Below are 12,988 nucleotides of genomic sequence, written 5' to 3' on the forward strand. Positions count from 1 at the left end.
ATGGGAAGGAGAAAATGTAGACGGTGGAAGAGACGGGCAGAGAAAAGAGGCCACGGCTGTGGGTGTGGAATGCAGGGTTGAGGGAGACTCTTGCTTTAGAAGGGATGGGACACCGGAGGCTGTTTCAGGGAAGAGGGGACGGACACCAGAGGGTGTTTGAGGGCAGACAGGACAGGTCAGTGGAGGGGCGCTGCTGGAGCCAGTCCTCCGGATGGTGAGCCAGGTGGGTGAACTGGGAGGAGGGGCCTCCCTGCACAGTGACTCAAAGGAAGGACGAGGCGTGGGCAGGTCGGGGGTGGCGGGGGCTTGCTGGTTTGGTGGCTGGAGGAGGACCAGCGGGGAAGGCTGGGGAGATGGGGGAAGGAGGCACCCACTTCTACAGCAGCAGCTGGAGGGGCTGGGAAGACGGGCCACCAGGGGGAGGTGAAGAATTTAGAGAGCCATGCGCTTGGTGGTGGGGTTTTCTCTAGCGATTTGCAGCTCCTGGGGCAGACCAGAGAAGTCAGGGGGTGCTTCCTCCAGGGAGCTGTCCTGGCTTTCCTCTGCGCGGCCTCCCACCTCGAGGCTTGGTGGGTGCTCCATAAAGGTGTATCAGCTGACTGACCTGCTCGGACTGCCAGGGAGAGGCAGAGCCCAGATGGAGCCGGCCTTCCCACAGCCTGTTGCTCGCTGGGTGGTCCCGGCTGCCTGCCGGCAGCTGTGTCCTTTGCCGGTTCACTTCTCGCTTCACGCACAAGGGGGCCTTCTGTACCCCCACTTTACAAAAAGAGGACACCCGAGGCTTGGAGAAGTGCTTTAGCTCCTTCTAAAGACCAGCACCCCACCCTGTACCGCCATCCCCACTCCCCAATACACGAAGAAGGGAAACGTTTTTAAAAGATTTTCTTTATTTGCTTTTGCGGGGGAGAGGGAGAAAGGGAGAGAAGCATTGATGGGTGAGAGAAACAGTACATTGATCTGTTGCCTGTCACAGGCCACCATCTGAGGACCTGAGCTCGTACCCTGACAGGGAATCGAACCGTTGGCCTTCCGTTTCGCAGGCCGGCACTCAATCCACTGAGCCACACCAGCCGGCTCAGAAGGGAGGCTTCAAGGAGAGGCCTTTGGCCCGTCTCTCAGATATCGCGTGGGGTCACGTGCCCCGTGGGAGGGCAGCCCCTTGAGGAGGGGGCAGGGAAACGGGATGCGAGTGTCCAGGGACACCAGTGACCGAGGGGACCCTCCGTGCTGGGTCCCCTCCCTGGGGGGGCTCGCCTTGGCCTCTCGGAGAGAACGAACACGGCACGCGTGTGTGGGGTCCGAGCCTGTGCCTGGTGGAGGCGTTTCCGGCCTGACCGCGGTGTCCCTGGGATGAAGTCAGGCCTGGGCAGGACTTGGTGGCTCCTCCGCAGGCCCCGCCTCCTCCTCTCAGCGTCACCCGCCCCCCCCCGTGCTCCCCACCCCCTTCGCCCCCACCCCGGCCCCGCGCCCTGAATTTCACATGCCCACGACCCTGACATGCTGCTCCTGCTGGCAGAATGCCATGCCCTGCCCTGCCCTGCCCTGGCTGCCTCTCACCCCTCTTGTGAGTCTCTCTCTTGAGCCCCCCGGCTGGGGTTCCGGCTCCCTGTCCCCCCGCCCCCTGGCCGGCCCTCCTCGGCTCTCCCGTGGACGGCTCGCTGGCCTGCTTGTGCAGAGGCCGGCCAGCCTCCGCCTCCTGCGCTGCGTGGCAGGTTGTGCAGGGCTGGGACCACGTCTGCACCGAGTTCAGGACCCGCACTTCGTGGGGGTCTGGGGGAGGGGGGGTGGGACGTGGCTGCTCTGGTCTGAGCCAAAACTGAAGTGGATTTGGGTGCGATGGGCCTTTTATAAGAACCCCACCAGAGTGCTGGGCCCTTTCCGTGTGCACCTCGAGGAGCGTCCCTGAGGAGCGGAGGCTCGGGTGCACCGGGTGACTCCGGCAGGGAAGAGGGCACTTGGAGGGCACCGGCCTCTCCCCTGCCTACCTTCTTCCCCTGGCAGCCTTCTGCCCCGAAGGCTCCAGGAGGCAGCCCTCCCTCTCCGGCCACTTCCTGCGAAGGCCCTCCCACCTCTGCACACTTCTGTCGCCTTTCAAGCCCCGTGTCTCTGGCCTTTGCTGTTTGTTGACTCCCACCTTCTGGCGGGTCGGTGGAAACCGCCCCGGCTGGGGAGTGTGCCGTCCAGCCAAGTGAGGCTGGGCCCACCAGCGCCTGGGCACCCTGGTGGCCTCAGGCCAGCAGGGGGAGCCTGTGAGCCGCAAACCTGGGCCACTGTGCGGGAGAGATCCCTCGGAGAGGGGCGCTCTGGGGGGCTCTGCCTGGTGCCGCCAGAGGGAGGCCAGGCCCAGGGCCAAGGCCAGAGCGGGGAAACCGGCCTGGGTGGACCCTGAGTGGATGGGGAGGCAGGCTTTTCGCTCGCCAGACCCAGGTGGCCTCCTAGGCTCCCCAAGCACCTATTTCCTCCCCCGCAGAGCGGGGACAGCTCCAGCTGCTCCCTGTACCAGCCACGCCACCGGGGGGGAGGCCCCAGGGGGCACCTGCCTGTGAGACCCCCTCAGCGGGGGGCTGGGGGCATGTTGCGAGCAGGAGGCAGGTCTGCCCGGCTCTGCGGCCCCCTGCCTTGGCCCCCTGTGTCCCAAGCCTCCACACAGTGAAAACGGTGATGTGACTGAGTGACCATGTAGCTGATGGATAAGGCAACCCGCTGATGATGTAACTGATAATGTAACTGATCGATCCCATAACAGCTTGGTAATGGAACTGATTGACGATGTAAATGATTGATTGCGCAATTGATTGATCATGTAATGGACTGATAATGTAGCCGATTGATGATGTAACCGATTGTTAGTGTAATGGATTCCGTGTCACCAACCTTCCTGGCCCTCGGCGTGTGTGAGTAAGCTTGGAGTTATTCTGCCAGGAGTGTCTTCACCCCCCGCTCTGTAAATGAAGAAGCTGGAAAGTGACAAGAGTTGATTTCCGAATTCTGCTCTGTGGTGCTAGAGAGACAGCCTCGACCTCCCTGGGCCTCAGTTTCCCCTCCTGCACAAAGAGGGTGGGGCGAGGCGTTCTAGGGGCTTCCAGACTCCAGACCCCTAGGCAGGGAGGCCCCTGCCTCCACGCCCCCTCCCCCGGAGGCCATGGGAAGCAGGGACTCCTGGGGCTGGTTTTCACCCTCGGACAGGGCGAGAGTCCCGAGACCCGTAGGGAGTGGGGGACCCCCCCCCCGGACTGCGACCCTCCCTGCCTGCCTTGACGTCCGCCCTGCCCGCCCCGCCTTGCCCCTGCAGCATTTCTGAAAGGCCTGAGTGACAAGCAGCGGGAGGAGCATTACTTCTGCCAGGACTTCATCCGGCTGAAGAAGGTCCCGACCTGGAAGGACACGGCAAAAGGTGGGCCTGCTGGGGAGGAGCCCCCGGCCCCGGGTTCAGACCAGGCCGAGGAGGGCGGCGGCAGCGTTCACCGAGTGCTTGCCGTGCACGGGGCACTTTGCCTGCATCACCGTTTAGCTACTGACACAGCCCGAGGCGGGTCTGGTTTTTACCCCCGTTGCACTGTGGGAGGCCGAGCCCAGACCCACGCTTGCAGGGCCGTGGAGCTAGGGTTCGTAGCTGCGGTGAAGCGGCTCTCGGGGGCGTGCGCCGGTGAGCGCCCGGGCCCTGCAGAGTGCGGTCCTGGTGACTGGTCGCCCAGGCCGGCCCAAACCCACCTGGGCCCGCGCCACACCTGTAGGGGGGCGGGCGGTGTCCACGCCGTGCCTGTGTGCTGCGCTGTTGTGCGGACTCGAGACCTTGTGCTGGTGCACGTAGTAGGGCCTGGTCGATGCGGGCTGTCCTAACCGGTGTCCTCAGGAGACCAGCTAGATGGGCGGGAGTTGACGGAGGCGCCTGGCCTGCAGGCCCTGGTGGGTTGCTTGGCCTTGGGGGCCGTCCTGTGACCCCACTGTCAACACCTGCTCGCCCCAGGGTCGGCCTCGAAGGTGGAGGAGCCCAAGTACAAGAAGGACAAGCATCTCAATGAGAAGATCTCCCTGTTCCGAGGCGACATCACCAAGCTGGAGGTGGATGCCATCGTCAACGCCGGTGAGTGGGGGCTCCTGGCCGGCCTGAGCCAGAGACCCGGTCTGTCGCCTGGTCACCTTTGCTCTGCTCTGCCACGCCCCGCACGGGGGACGCCACCTGGCTCCAGCGAGGCTGGGGGGGCCGGACTGGACGGCCTGCTGGCGCCACTGCAGCCCAGCGTGTCGGCTGAGCCGACTCCCGTTCCCTTGAAACCCTGACCCGCCGTGTCGGGGGCGCCTCGGCTGAGCGGCCTCACAGCTCTGAGACCCATTAGCGGCCGGGAAGAGAGAGCCTGGCTGGAAGCGCGCCGGGCTCCCCTTCCAGGAAGGCGGGTGCCGGGCCACCACTTTCCTTCCTCGGCCTCCCGCCCGCCCGCCCGCACCGGCAGACCTGGAGCAGGCGAGGGAGCTCTGGGAGGGAGGGCGGGGCCGAGGCCTCTGGGCCGCAGGCTCAGCTTTCTGCGACGGCTCCTGCTGGCTTGGCAGTTTCTTGTGATGAGCGGAGGGGACTGTTGCTCTGTCCCCTCTGGAGGAAGGAGGAAGGTGGCTGCCCCCCTCCCAGGCAGGGGTGGTCCGGCCAAGGTCAGGAGCGGGGTGTCCAAGTGCGGTCAAGTCTAGCAGGCGTGCCAGTGGTTTGTGGGACGCGGGTGAGTGAGGCTGGCCCCAGGCCTGGCCCCCTTGCTCGCCGGGCATCACAGGAGGGAGTCTCTCTCTTGGCGCAGCGGCTGGGGACTTGGGCAGACCCTCTTGTCTTGGGCTCCCACTCAGAAGCACCCCCAGAAGCGTCTCTAATCTCCTTCCTCTCACCCCTGGGCTTGTGGCCTGTTGTGTCTGACCCCAGCGCTGGCCGGGGAGTAGGGTGGTCGTCTTAGAGTCTCCGGGGCGTGGTGGTGCCGATGCCGGTCTGGCCAAGTGACTAGGCTCCTGGGTCCAGGGAGAGGCGACCGCTCAGTTGCTCCGGGCCTGTTTGTCTGTGGTCTGGGTTGCGTCTCCGGTAGCGGCCTCGCACTGCGGGTCTGCCTGCCGGTGTTTGCTGGGCTGTGCTGGCGCACGAGTCTCCCCCCTGCCCCGCCGTTGCTCGTCTCCATACACAGGTGACTAGTCACACGAAGGCCTGGAGCAGGGGGAGCTCGGGTCACCTTTGGGTTCCTTCTGCTACATTCGCTCACTTCCCTTGGGCCTCCAGGGTGGTGGGGGGCAGCAAGGTCTGTGCGTCCATCTGGGGAGACGTGGAGCTAAGACAGGCCGAGCTGGGTTGGCAGATGTCACGGCAGCCCAGGGGAGACCGGTGACCTTGTTGCCTGGACCCAGGAGGGGGTGGCCTGGGGTGGAAGGACCAAGCCTTGGGGCTGCGGCCGAGGGGACAGCCCCGCAGGCCCCCTGCCCCTCGCCTTGTCAGTCACTGGCCCAGGGTGTGGGAGGCGCCCTGCTGGCACTTCCCTGGCTGAGCTGCAAAGCGGCCGGAGGGAAAAGTGGGGCATCTTATCAGCTCCTTCCCAGCCGGGTGGGTGGTTGGCAGGCCGGGAGCGGGGGTGGGCGGGCCGAGGCGGGCTGTTGGGGGGCGGGGGGGGACACAGATGGAGCGGGCGGCGGCTCTGGAGGGCTGCGGTGTGATTAATGGCCCTTCCCGAGTGCCCTGTGCCTGGCCGGCCTCCGAGTGCAGCGGCGCTGGCAGCCTCTGGCGCTCAGAGAAGCACTCCGGTCCCGGCTTCGTTGGGCCGCCCCGGGCGGGGGCGGGGTGGCGCGGCGCGGCGGTGTGTGCCGTGCCTCTCCGAGGTCGCCGCTCTCCCACGTGCCTGCCTGGGGTCCCGTCTCCTCCTCTGCAGGATGGGGCTGGTAGAGACCCGGCTCCGGGGTGTCGGGGGCACGAGGAGCCGATGCTCGTGAACTGTGATGCGCGTGCACGCAGCATCTGGCACGGACTGAGGGCCCCGCGCCTGCCGCGGCCGGCGAAGCTAGAATCGATGCCCCAGTTGTCCCTCCGGCTCCGGCCCTGCCCCAGCGACAGAAAAGGACGCGGGGTGCCTCCCACGGATGCGCAGCTTTCTCCTCCTGCTGCGTGCCTCAGTTTACCCAATACCTCTCGGCGTGTTTTCCTGGGGGCTCCTTTTTTCTAGAAAGATTCTCACAGCGGGGAGAACCCAGAACCCTCCTAAAGCCCCAGGGAATGGCTAAGGCTGGCCTTGGACGTGGGGTTCCCACACAGAGCCTGCCCCCCCATCCAGGTGCTCCGTCCAGGTGTTCGCCCAGCCCTGGCATTCGGGTGAGCTTGGCCCCGGTGAGACCTCAGGGGTCCTTGGTGGTTTTGGCACAAGGCCCCTCCCTGGGGGGGCGCAAAGGGTCCTCCACTGGGCCTCATCCCTGGGGCCCCCACCGCCTTGGCTCAGGTTGCCCACTGCCCACCAGGGGGCAGCAGAGATCGCGGTCCCCACTCCTGGAGGCGCCCATAAATCAGGCTGTTTATTGGCGGAATAAAAGTCGGGGCATAGAGGGGCTTTTCCGGGCTGCATAAATCTGGCTTGTGCCTCATGAAACCCATATGTGCTTAATTCATATGTAAAGTTTCAAGCAGGAAGAGAATACGTGTCCATTAAATTCTATTTGACTTGATTATAATCATTAGCCGTGAATAATTGCTTCTCGGCGACGACCGCGGAGCCACCACAATGGGAAAAGGGAGCGAGCAATTATGCATGGGTGGAAAATTTCAAATTTTTAGTTTTGCAGCCAGGGGTGAGTGTGGGCCCCGTGGGGGTCAGGGGCCCAGGGGGGACTGGTGCGGGTCGGACCGAGCCGGGGGCTTGGGGGCAGCTCCAGAGCTTCTGGATGTTGTGAGGGTGCCCCTTCTTGTCCCCGTGGTTGGAACGGGGGGCGGGGAAAGTGCCGTCACTGCCTGGGCTCCCCTCCAGCTGCAGGGACGACCCTGATGGGGAGACCTCAGGGGAGCTGGGGAGGGCCTGCGAGAGGAAAGGGGGTTGGGGCCCCGCAAGACCCCTCCATGCTGAAGAGCCTTGGGCTGCCGCCCCTCAGGAGGGCGCTGGGGATCCTGGAGGGAGCAGGAGCCAGGCGCCCCCTTTTTGCCTGTGTGCCCCACAGTTAGGACCCAGCCCGTGGCCTCTCTCTGGATTTGGGAAATTCACATTGTGTTTCTTGACTGGCCCCCGGCATTGGAGGCACAGGGGTGGTGTTCACCTTTGAGTTGGACTGGTGTGTGTGTGTGTGTGTGTGTGTGGTGTGTGGGGGCAGGGGCGGGGTGGAGGGTAGAAGGGGGACTGCCTGGCCGGTGGACGACAGGGCTTGAGGTCACAGGGGTCAGGACCAAGTCCCCCGAGTCCTCAGGCACAGTCTCGGGGGGGCGCCCCTGGACCCCCCTCAGCCTGGCGGGCCAAGGCTGCTTGCTCCAGCAGCACCCGGAGAGTCTGAGGCTCCTGCCATCTGCGCTGGCCACGGCTCCCGCCCACCGGGGCGCGCCGCATCCATCTTAATTAAATTGGGCTGCCACGCTGGCGAGATAAGCCAGGGAGCCCCTGCAGGCCCCCATTCTGCAGCAGGAGGTTCTGGGGGGTAGTGCCTGCTTCTCTGGCTTGGCCTGCGCCCCCCCGAGACTGTGCCTGGGGAGAGCCGTGTCTGGCATCTCTTCCAGGGCTGGGGGTCCCTACCCCCAGGGATGCGTCAGCTTCCGGAGCGTATGCGTCTTCTCTTTGCCATGGGGAGGGGTCATGACCTTGACTGGGTCACTTTCACGCCCTTGAGGTTCCCAGCGTGCCAGGCCCGTGCCTATGGATCCCTAGTTCTCGACCGACAGCCGAGTCCCCGGCAGGCAGTGTCCCAGCACAAAGAAAGACCCCCGTTCTTGGCCAGCCTGGGGGTCGGGCTCCTGGCTCTGGCCTTCAGGCATAACCGGGCAGCTCGGGCATGAATGTGGTGCTCTGTGCAGAGGCAGAAGGAACCTTTCACCGGAAAGGGCTCCCAGGCCAGCGAGCCGGGGCCACGGGCGCAGGGGCCAGGCGCCCGGTCAGAGGCCCAGCGTCCCTGCTGGCGGCACCACAGCCTCCGGCCAGGCGCGTCCCAGCCGCCGCTTCCTCATCAGGAAAAACTGGTCATCACCAGGCCCGTCCCGCGCGGGGCCCACGGCCGGACACATTTCTGGGGCCCCAGGAAATCCTCACCGGGAAGCCAAGGGCAGGAGCCACCAAGTGCAGTGTGGTGTGACGAAGGCTGGAAGCAGGGTCTGCGTCGAGTGCCGTGCGACGCCGTGGGGACCGATTAATGCTGCGGGAGGTGGCGGGAGGCGAGGCAGGCCAGTGGGGCCTTTGTGGCCCGGGCCCTCGGGCCGGGCCGGGCACACCCGTGTCTCTCAGCCCCACGCTGGCCTCGCTGGGCGTTCTCTTAAGCTGCTTATTTATTTAAAATAAGGCAGGAAGTGGTGCTCTCTTTCCTCAAGTCTCGGGGCTTTGATTTGTGGTCTGCCAGCCGCTTACCGTGCCCCCTCCTCCAGCCAGCTGAGACAGCCGGACCCCCGGCTCCCGCCCCCCGCCGCCCGGAGGGCCCCTCGAGGTCCCTGGGCCACCGCGCGGGAGCCCGTGATTTAGAGACCGCCCTGATGGACTAGCAAGCAGGGGGCCGGGGACGCCGGCTGCCTGGTGGGAAGTGATCTGACGCTAAACTGTCGCCGTAAATCGCTTTATCTGTCACTTCAGATTTAAATGTGTTTGCCGAGGCTCGCCTGCACCGCCGGCGGCGGCCACGTCTCTCCGCAGCGGGCAGGGAGGGTGGGCGCAGGTGGGGACCCTGGAGCAGCCGCCGATCTGGCCGGGCCCTGCCCCCGGGAGAGCACTCGGTGAGGACTGGCCCCCTCCCCCCTCTCTGACCCCTCTGTGGCCCACCCCCTGCCCCGAGGCCTCTGTAAGGCGGGCAGGACTGTGAGCCCCGTTTTCAATGACCAGACTGAGGCTCAGGAAAACGAGAGGACACGCCCCGGCTTGGCAGGCGAACTCACGCAGACGTGAGTGGCGCGTCTGCTGTGTGCCAGGCGTCGGGGTGGGCCCTGGGCTGCGGGAGACACAGCCTCTCACCCACCATGCGGGGTGAGACACGCGGAGACCAGAGACGGCAAAGTGGGTGAGACATGGGCCTCCTGCCTGCCGGGAGTGGGAGGCAATCAGGAAAGCTGCCTGGAGGAGGAGGCCCTTGAGCCGAGAAGGGGGAGCCTGCCTGAATCAGAAGCTGGACAAGGGCGTGCCAGGGGCAGAGAAGGAGAGTGCTGGCAGGGAGGGGCAGGGCGGGTGGGGCTTGGGGAGGCTCCGAGGTGCTTGGAATGAGCCGTGGCTGGTGCTGAGCTGAGGGCCTCCCTCCCGGTCTAGGCTGCATTCGCACCCCATGCCACGGCTCCTGGACTCCTGGTGTTGTGTCGGCCCCACGGTGTCTGTGGGGGAAACTGAGGCCCAGAGAGGTTAAAGCCCCCTACCTAAGGACTCACAGCTGAACAGCAGTGGTTTGCCAGACTTCTTTTTTTTTTTTTTTTGAAGGTGGGTGGGAATATCTCTTCTTTCTTCCCTTTTCTGGTTGCAAAATGTGGGTCCCCAGAGTGGGTGTGCTGTCGCCTGTCCTCACCGCAGAGGGATGGAGAAGGTGGGCGGTTTGGTGTGGCAGGTGGGCGGTGCCGAAAAGATGGAACCGACGTCTGGTTCCAGGTTTGTTGGCCTCACGAGGCCTTGTGGTGGGCTCCGGCCCCCACAGCCCCCTTGGTGGTCCTGTGCCCAGCCCCTGTGCCCAGCTAGCCCCACAGAGCCCTGCTTCTGGGCTGGGGGAAGCTTCTGATGGAGTTTCGCTGGCGAGGAGGCTGAGGCGCCACAGAGCTGCAGGCCGGCGAGGGGCAGGGCCAGGAGCCAAGCCCCCCCCCCCCTCGCCGCTTTGGGACTCGGGGTTTAAGGAGAGTGCAATCAGGTTTGCTTTTCCAGAAGCTTCCTCTGGTCTCGGCTGGGGCTGAGGGGCGCCATCGATGATGGGGGGGGGAAGCCACCTGGGAGGGTGCTGGGGCCCAGGTGGCCCCCTCCCCACTCGAGAAAGCCCAGAAGGCCCGTGGGAGCACGAGGCCCAATTTCCACCACGGCAAGCGGAGGGCAGCTCACTGCCACAAGGTCGGGAAGCGGTTACATAAATTCATAAATGATGGATTCCTCCTGAATTATTGAGATTCCCTCGAGGGCTCACGGGCCCGGTCCAGAGTGCCGGGCTGTGGCCCGGGGGTGGGGGCGGGGCTCACGGACCCGGGCCAGCCCCTCCCTCCCCAGGTGCTTGGTCACATCTCCCGTTTATTAGCCGCATCCGCCCCGTCCTTCCACGGGGACACGAGGCGGGGGACACGGGCCCTGGACCCATGACCCTTTGTTCTGGGGCTCAATGAGTGTCTGTGGGATGAAGGAGTGACCCGTTGCCTTTGAGAGTCCATCAGGCGGCGGGAGGGATGGGTCCCCCCACCCCGCCCCAGCGGAGGCCCCCCCCCACCCATCCGTGGCCGCAGAAGCTGGGCCGGGAGGAAAAGCCTTGCACAGACAAGGACAGTGGTGGACACCTGTGGGCTGCGTGCGAGGTCCCTGGCTCTGGGGGTGCAGGGCTCGGTGGCTCGGTGCCTGTCCCCACCGGCCTTTGCACCCTCAGAGGGAGATGGGCGATACCTGGAGCACAGAGAGGGACGGTGACCCGCTCAGGGTCACACAGCAGGAAGGCGGCACATCGGACCTTCCAGATTCCCCTCTCTGTCTGGGTCCTCCCTCCTCGGCCGTGGTCTCCCCTGGTGGCAGACGTGCTCAGGAGACACCCGCCCGGGCTCTGTGGCCCTGGCCCTTCCTTGCAGCTGTCCAGCCTCCACACCTGCCCCCCGTGTGCCCTGAGCGGGCTGCACCCCCGAGCGCCGAGCCGAGGAGGCCGGAGCTTGTGGGAATGTGTGTGCTCTGAAATTAATGGGGATCGTTAAATTGGCCAAGCGTGAAAAGGGCTGGATCTGTAGGCCTTGGCTTGTTGTCCGGAATGATCTGCCAGCACTTGGCCGAGGGCTGGCCGGTCGGCTCCAGGTCCCCCCCCCCCGCCCCGCCCCACCCCGGGAGGCTGTGACTGGCCTGCCCACTTAATGGAAGGGCGCCCTGCACCCCCAGGAGGTGAAAGGGTCTGGCGCAGCACGGGGGAGCCACGCAGAGACCGGGATTCCCTCCCCACCCCAACACCCAGCTCTGTGCAGACCACGCAGTGTGCAGAGGCGTTGAGTTGACCCTGCTCCTCCAGACCCCTGGGAGGGGCTCACGCACACACCACACCCTGACCCGGGGGCCTCTGGGTGCGGCCTGGCCTGGTCCCGTCTTGGGGTGGTCTCCAGGATGTCGCATGGCTTCAAAGGGAGTCAAAGGATCCAGCCGTTTCCTCACCCCCTACTTCCTGGCTCCACTGTGTACCAGCTGTGTGACCTTGGGCAAGCGGCTTAACCTCTCTGAGCCTCAGTTTCCTCTTCTGTAAAACGGGGACAAGAGAGCACTAGGACCCATGCCGCTGGTGGAGATGCTTAGAACAATGTCTGGGACAGCGTAACCCTTGACCTTCGTCAGCTCTGTGCTCACTGCTGTTGCCACTTCTGGGGTGGGGGGTGGGGGTGCTGCTCACACCCTCGGAGTGGAGCCTGCTCTGCACTTGGCACTCGGCACTCAGGTTAGCGCCAGGGACAGGGTTTGGCCCCTCCCTCTACTGAGCTGGTTAAAGCTCCCTCCTTCCTGTCTTCCCTGTGGTGAGTGGAGCCCCAGGTGGCAGAGGGCCCCCTCCCGACCCCCGGTCTTCTGTGTTTGGGGTGTCCTGACTGGGGGTGCAGGACAAGGGAACTGCCCCCCGCCACAGCAGGGCTGTCAGCGTCTGCCCTGCCTTCCATGGAGAAGGGTGTGTGTGTGTGTGTGTGTGTGTGTGTGTCGCATGGGAGTCACCTGTGCAGGGCCAGGATGGTGGCTGGCCCCTCCCCTGGGAAGCCGGTGACAGGGGGACTCCCTGTCAGCGTTCCCTGTCAGGGCTCCTCGGCCGAGCCGAAGCCACCTGCAGGGCCCCCCACCCCCACCCCACAGCCTCCAGCCTGCCCTTCCTCTCTCCTCTTCAGGGTCTGGCCCCACTTCAGAAGCTCACCTTTCGGGCTCACTTGTTTATTTTGCGAGCGACAGGTCCCGCCACACCCTCAGGCCCTGGGCACAGCCCTGTCCCCGGTGGCTGCAGGGCCCCGTCCCAGGCCCCACCCCCACCGTTCCCCGAGTGCGGCTTCTGGAGGCCGGCGCTGTGGCCACTCGAGGGACAGGCCGGAGTAAGACCGGCTGCCCTGGCTCTGCTTCTCCACCCGGGGCCCAGCTGCCCCAGGCGCCGGCCGCAGGGGCGCACCGAGGGGAAAGCTGAATCTCTGCGGGTGATCTTTTCGCACTGCAGGGGCTCAGCGGACGAGACCTGCCGTTCTCATCCGTGAGTGCACCTCCCCACCGCCCACGGAACCCTCTCTGGAGGGGTGGGGCCCTCTCACACTCAGTCTCCGTGGGTGGGAGTAGGCTGCCCGGCGGGCACATGCTAGGCAGGGGAGGGGACACAGCTATTTATGTCAGGAGGCGGAGAAGCCGGTGAGGACTCGGGAACCCGGGTCTCAGGGGCTGCAGACCTGGAGGAGGAAGGGCCGTGTGGCAGGTGGAGCCTGGCGGTGGGGCGGGGGGGCGTGAGCACAGATGGGGTGGGGGGCGGAGGACGGAGGCGGGGGTGGCTCCGGCTGGCCTGACTCCTTGGTGGGGTGCCGCCCTCTGCTTCGGGTCATCGAAGCCCCCTCGGCTGCACCCTGCTCCCAGTGACAACAGGTGGTCCGGGTGCAGTGGCACCCACCCTCCTCCCCAGCGCCACGGCGCCCCCCTCGGACCCTGGA

General features: G+C 65.5%; 1 protein-coding gene across 3 annotated transcripts in view; it reads left to right on the top strand.

Annotated features, from left to right (window-relative positions):
- Positions 1-12,988, top strand: part of MACROD1 (mono-ADP ribosylhydrolase 1) — a 135,431-nt gene that overhangs the window by 7,701 nt on the left and 114,742 nt on the right. For all 3 annotated transcript variants that reach the window (XM_045855111.1, XM_045855110.1, XM_045855112.1), the window contains exons 2-3: positions 3,293-3,394; positions 3,968-4,084. In XM_045855111.1, the coding sequence (XP_045711067.1) occupies positions 3,293-3,394; positions 3,968-4,084 (219 nt within the window). The remainder of the gene's footprint in view (positions 1-3,292; positions 3,395-3,967; positions 4,085-12,988) is intronic.

The sequence above is a fragment of the Phyllostomus hastatus genome, unplaced genomic scaffold (genome assembly GCF_019186645.2).
Source record: "Phyllostomus hastatus isolate PE091 unplaced genomic scaffold, TTU_PhHast_1.1 phas_scaffold_11, whole genome shotgun sequence".
NCBI lineage: Eukaryota > Metazoa > Chordata > Mammalia > Chiroptera > Phyllostomidae > Phyllostomus > Phyllostomus hastatus.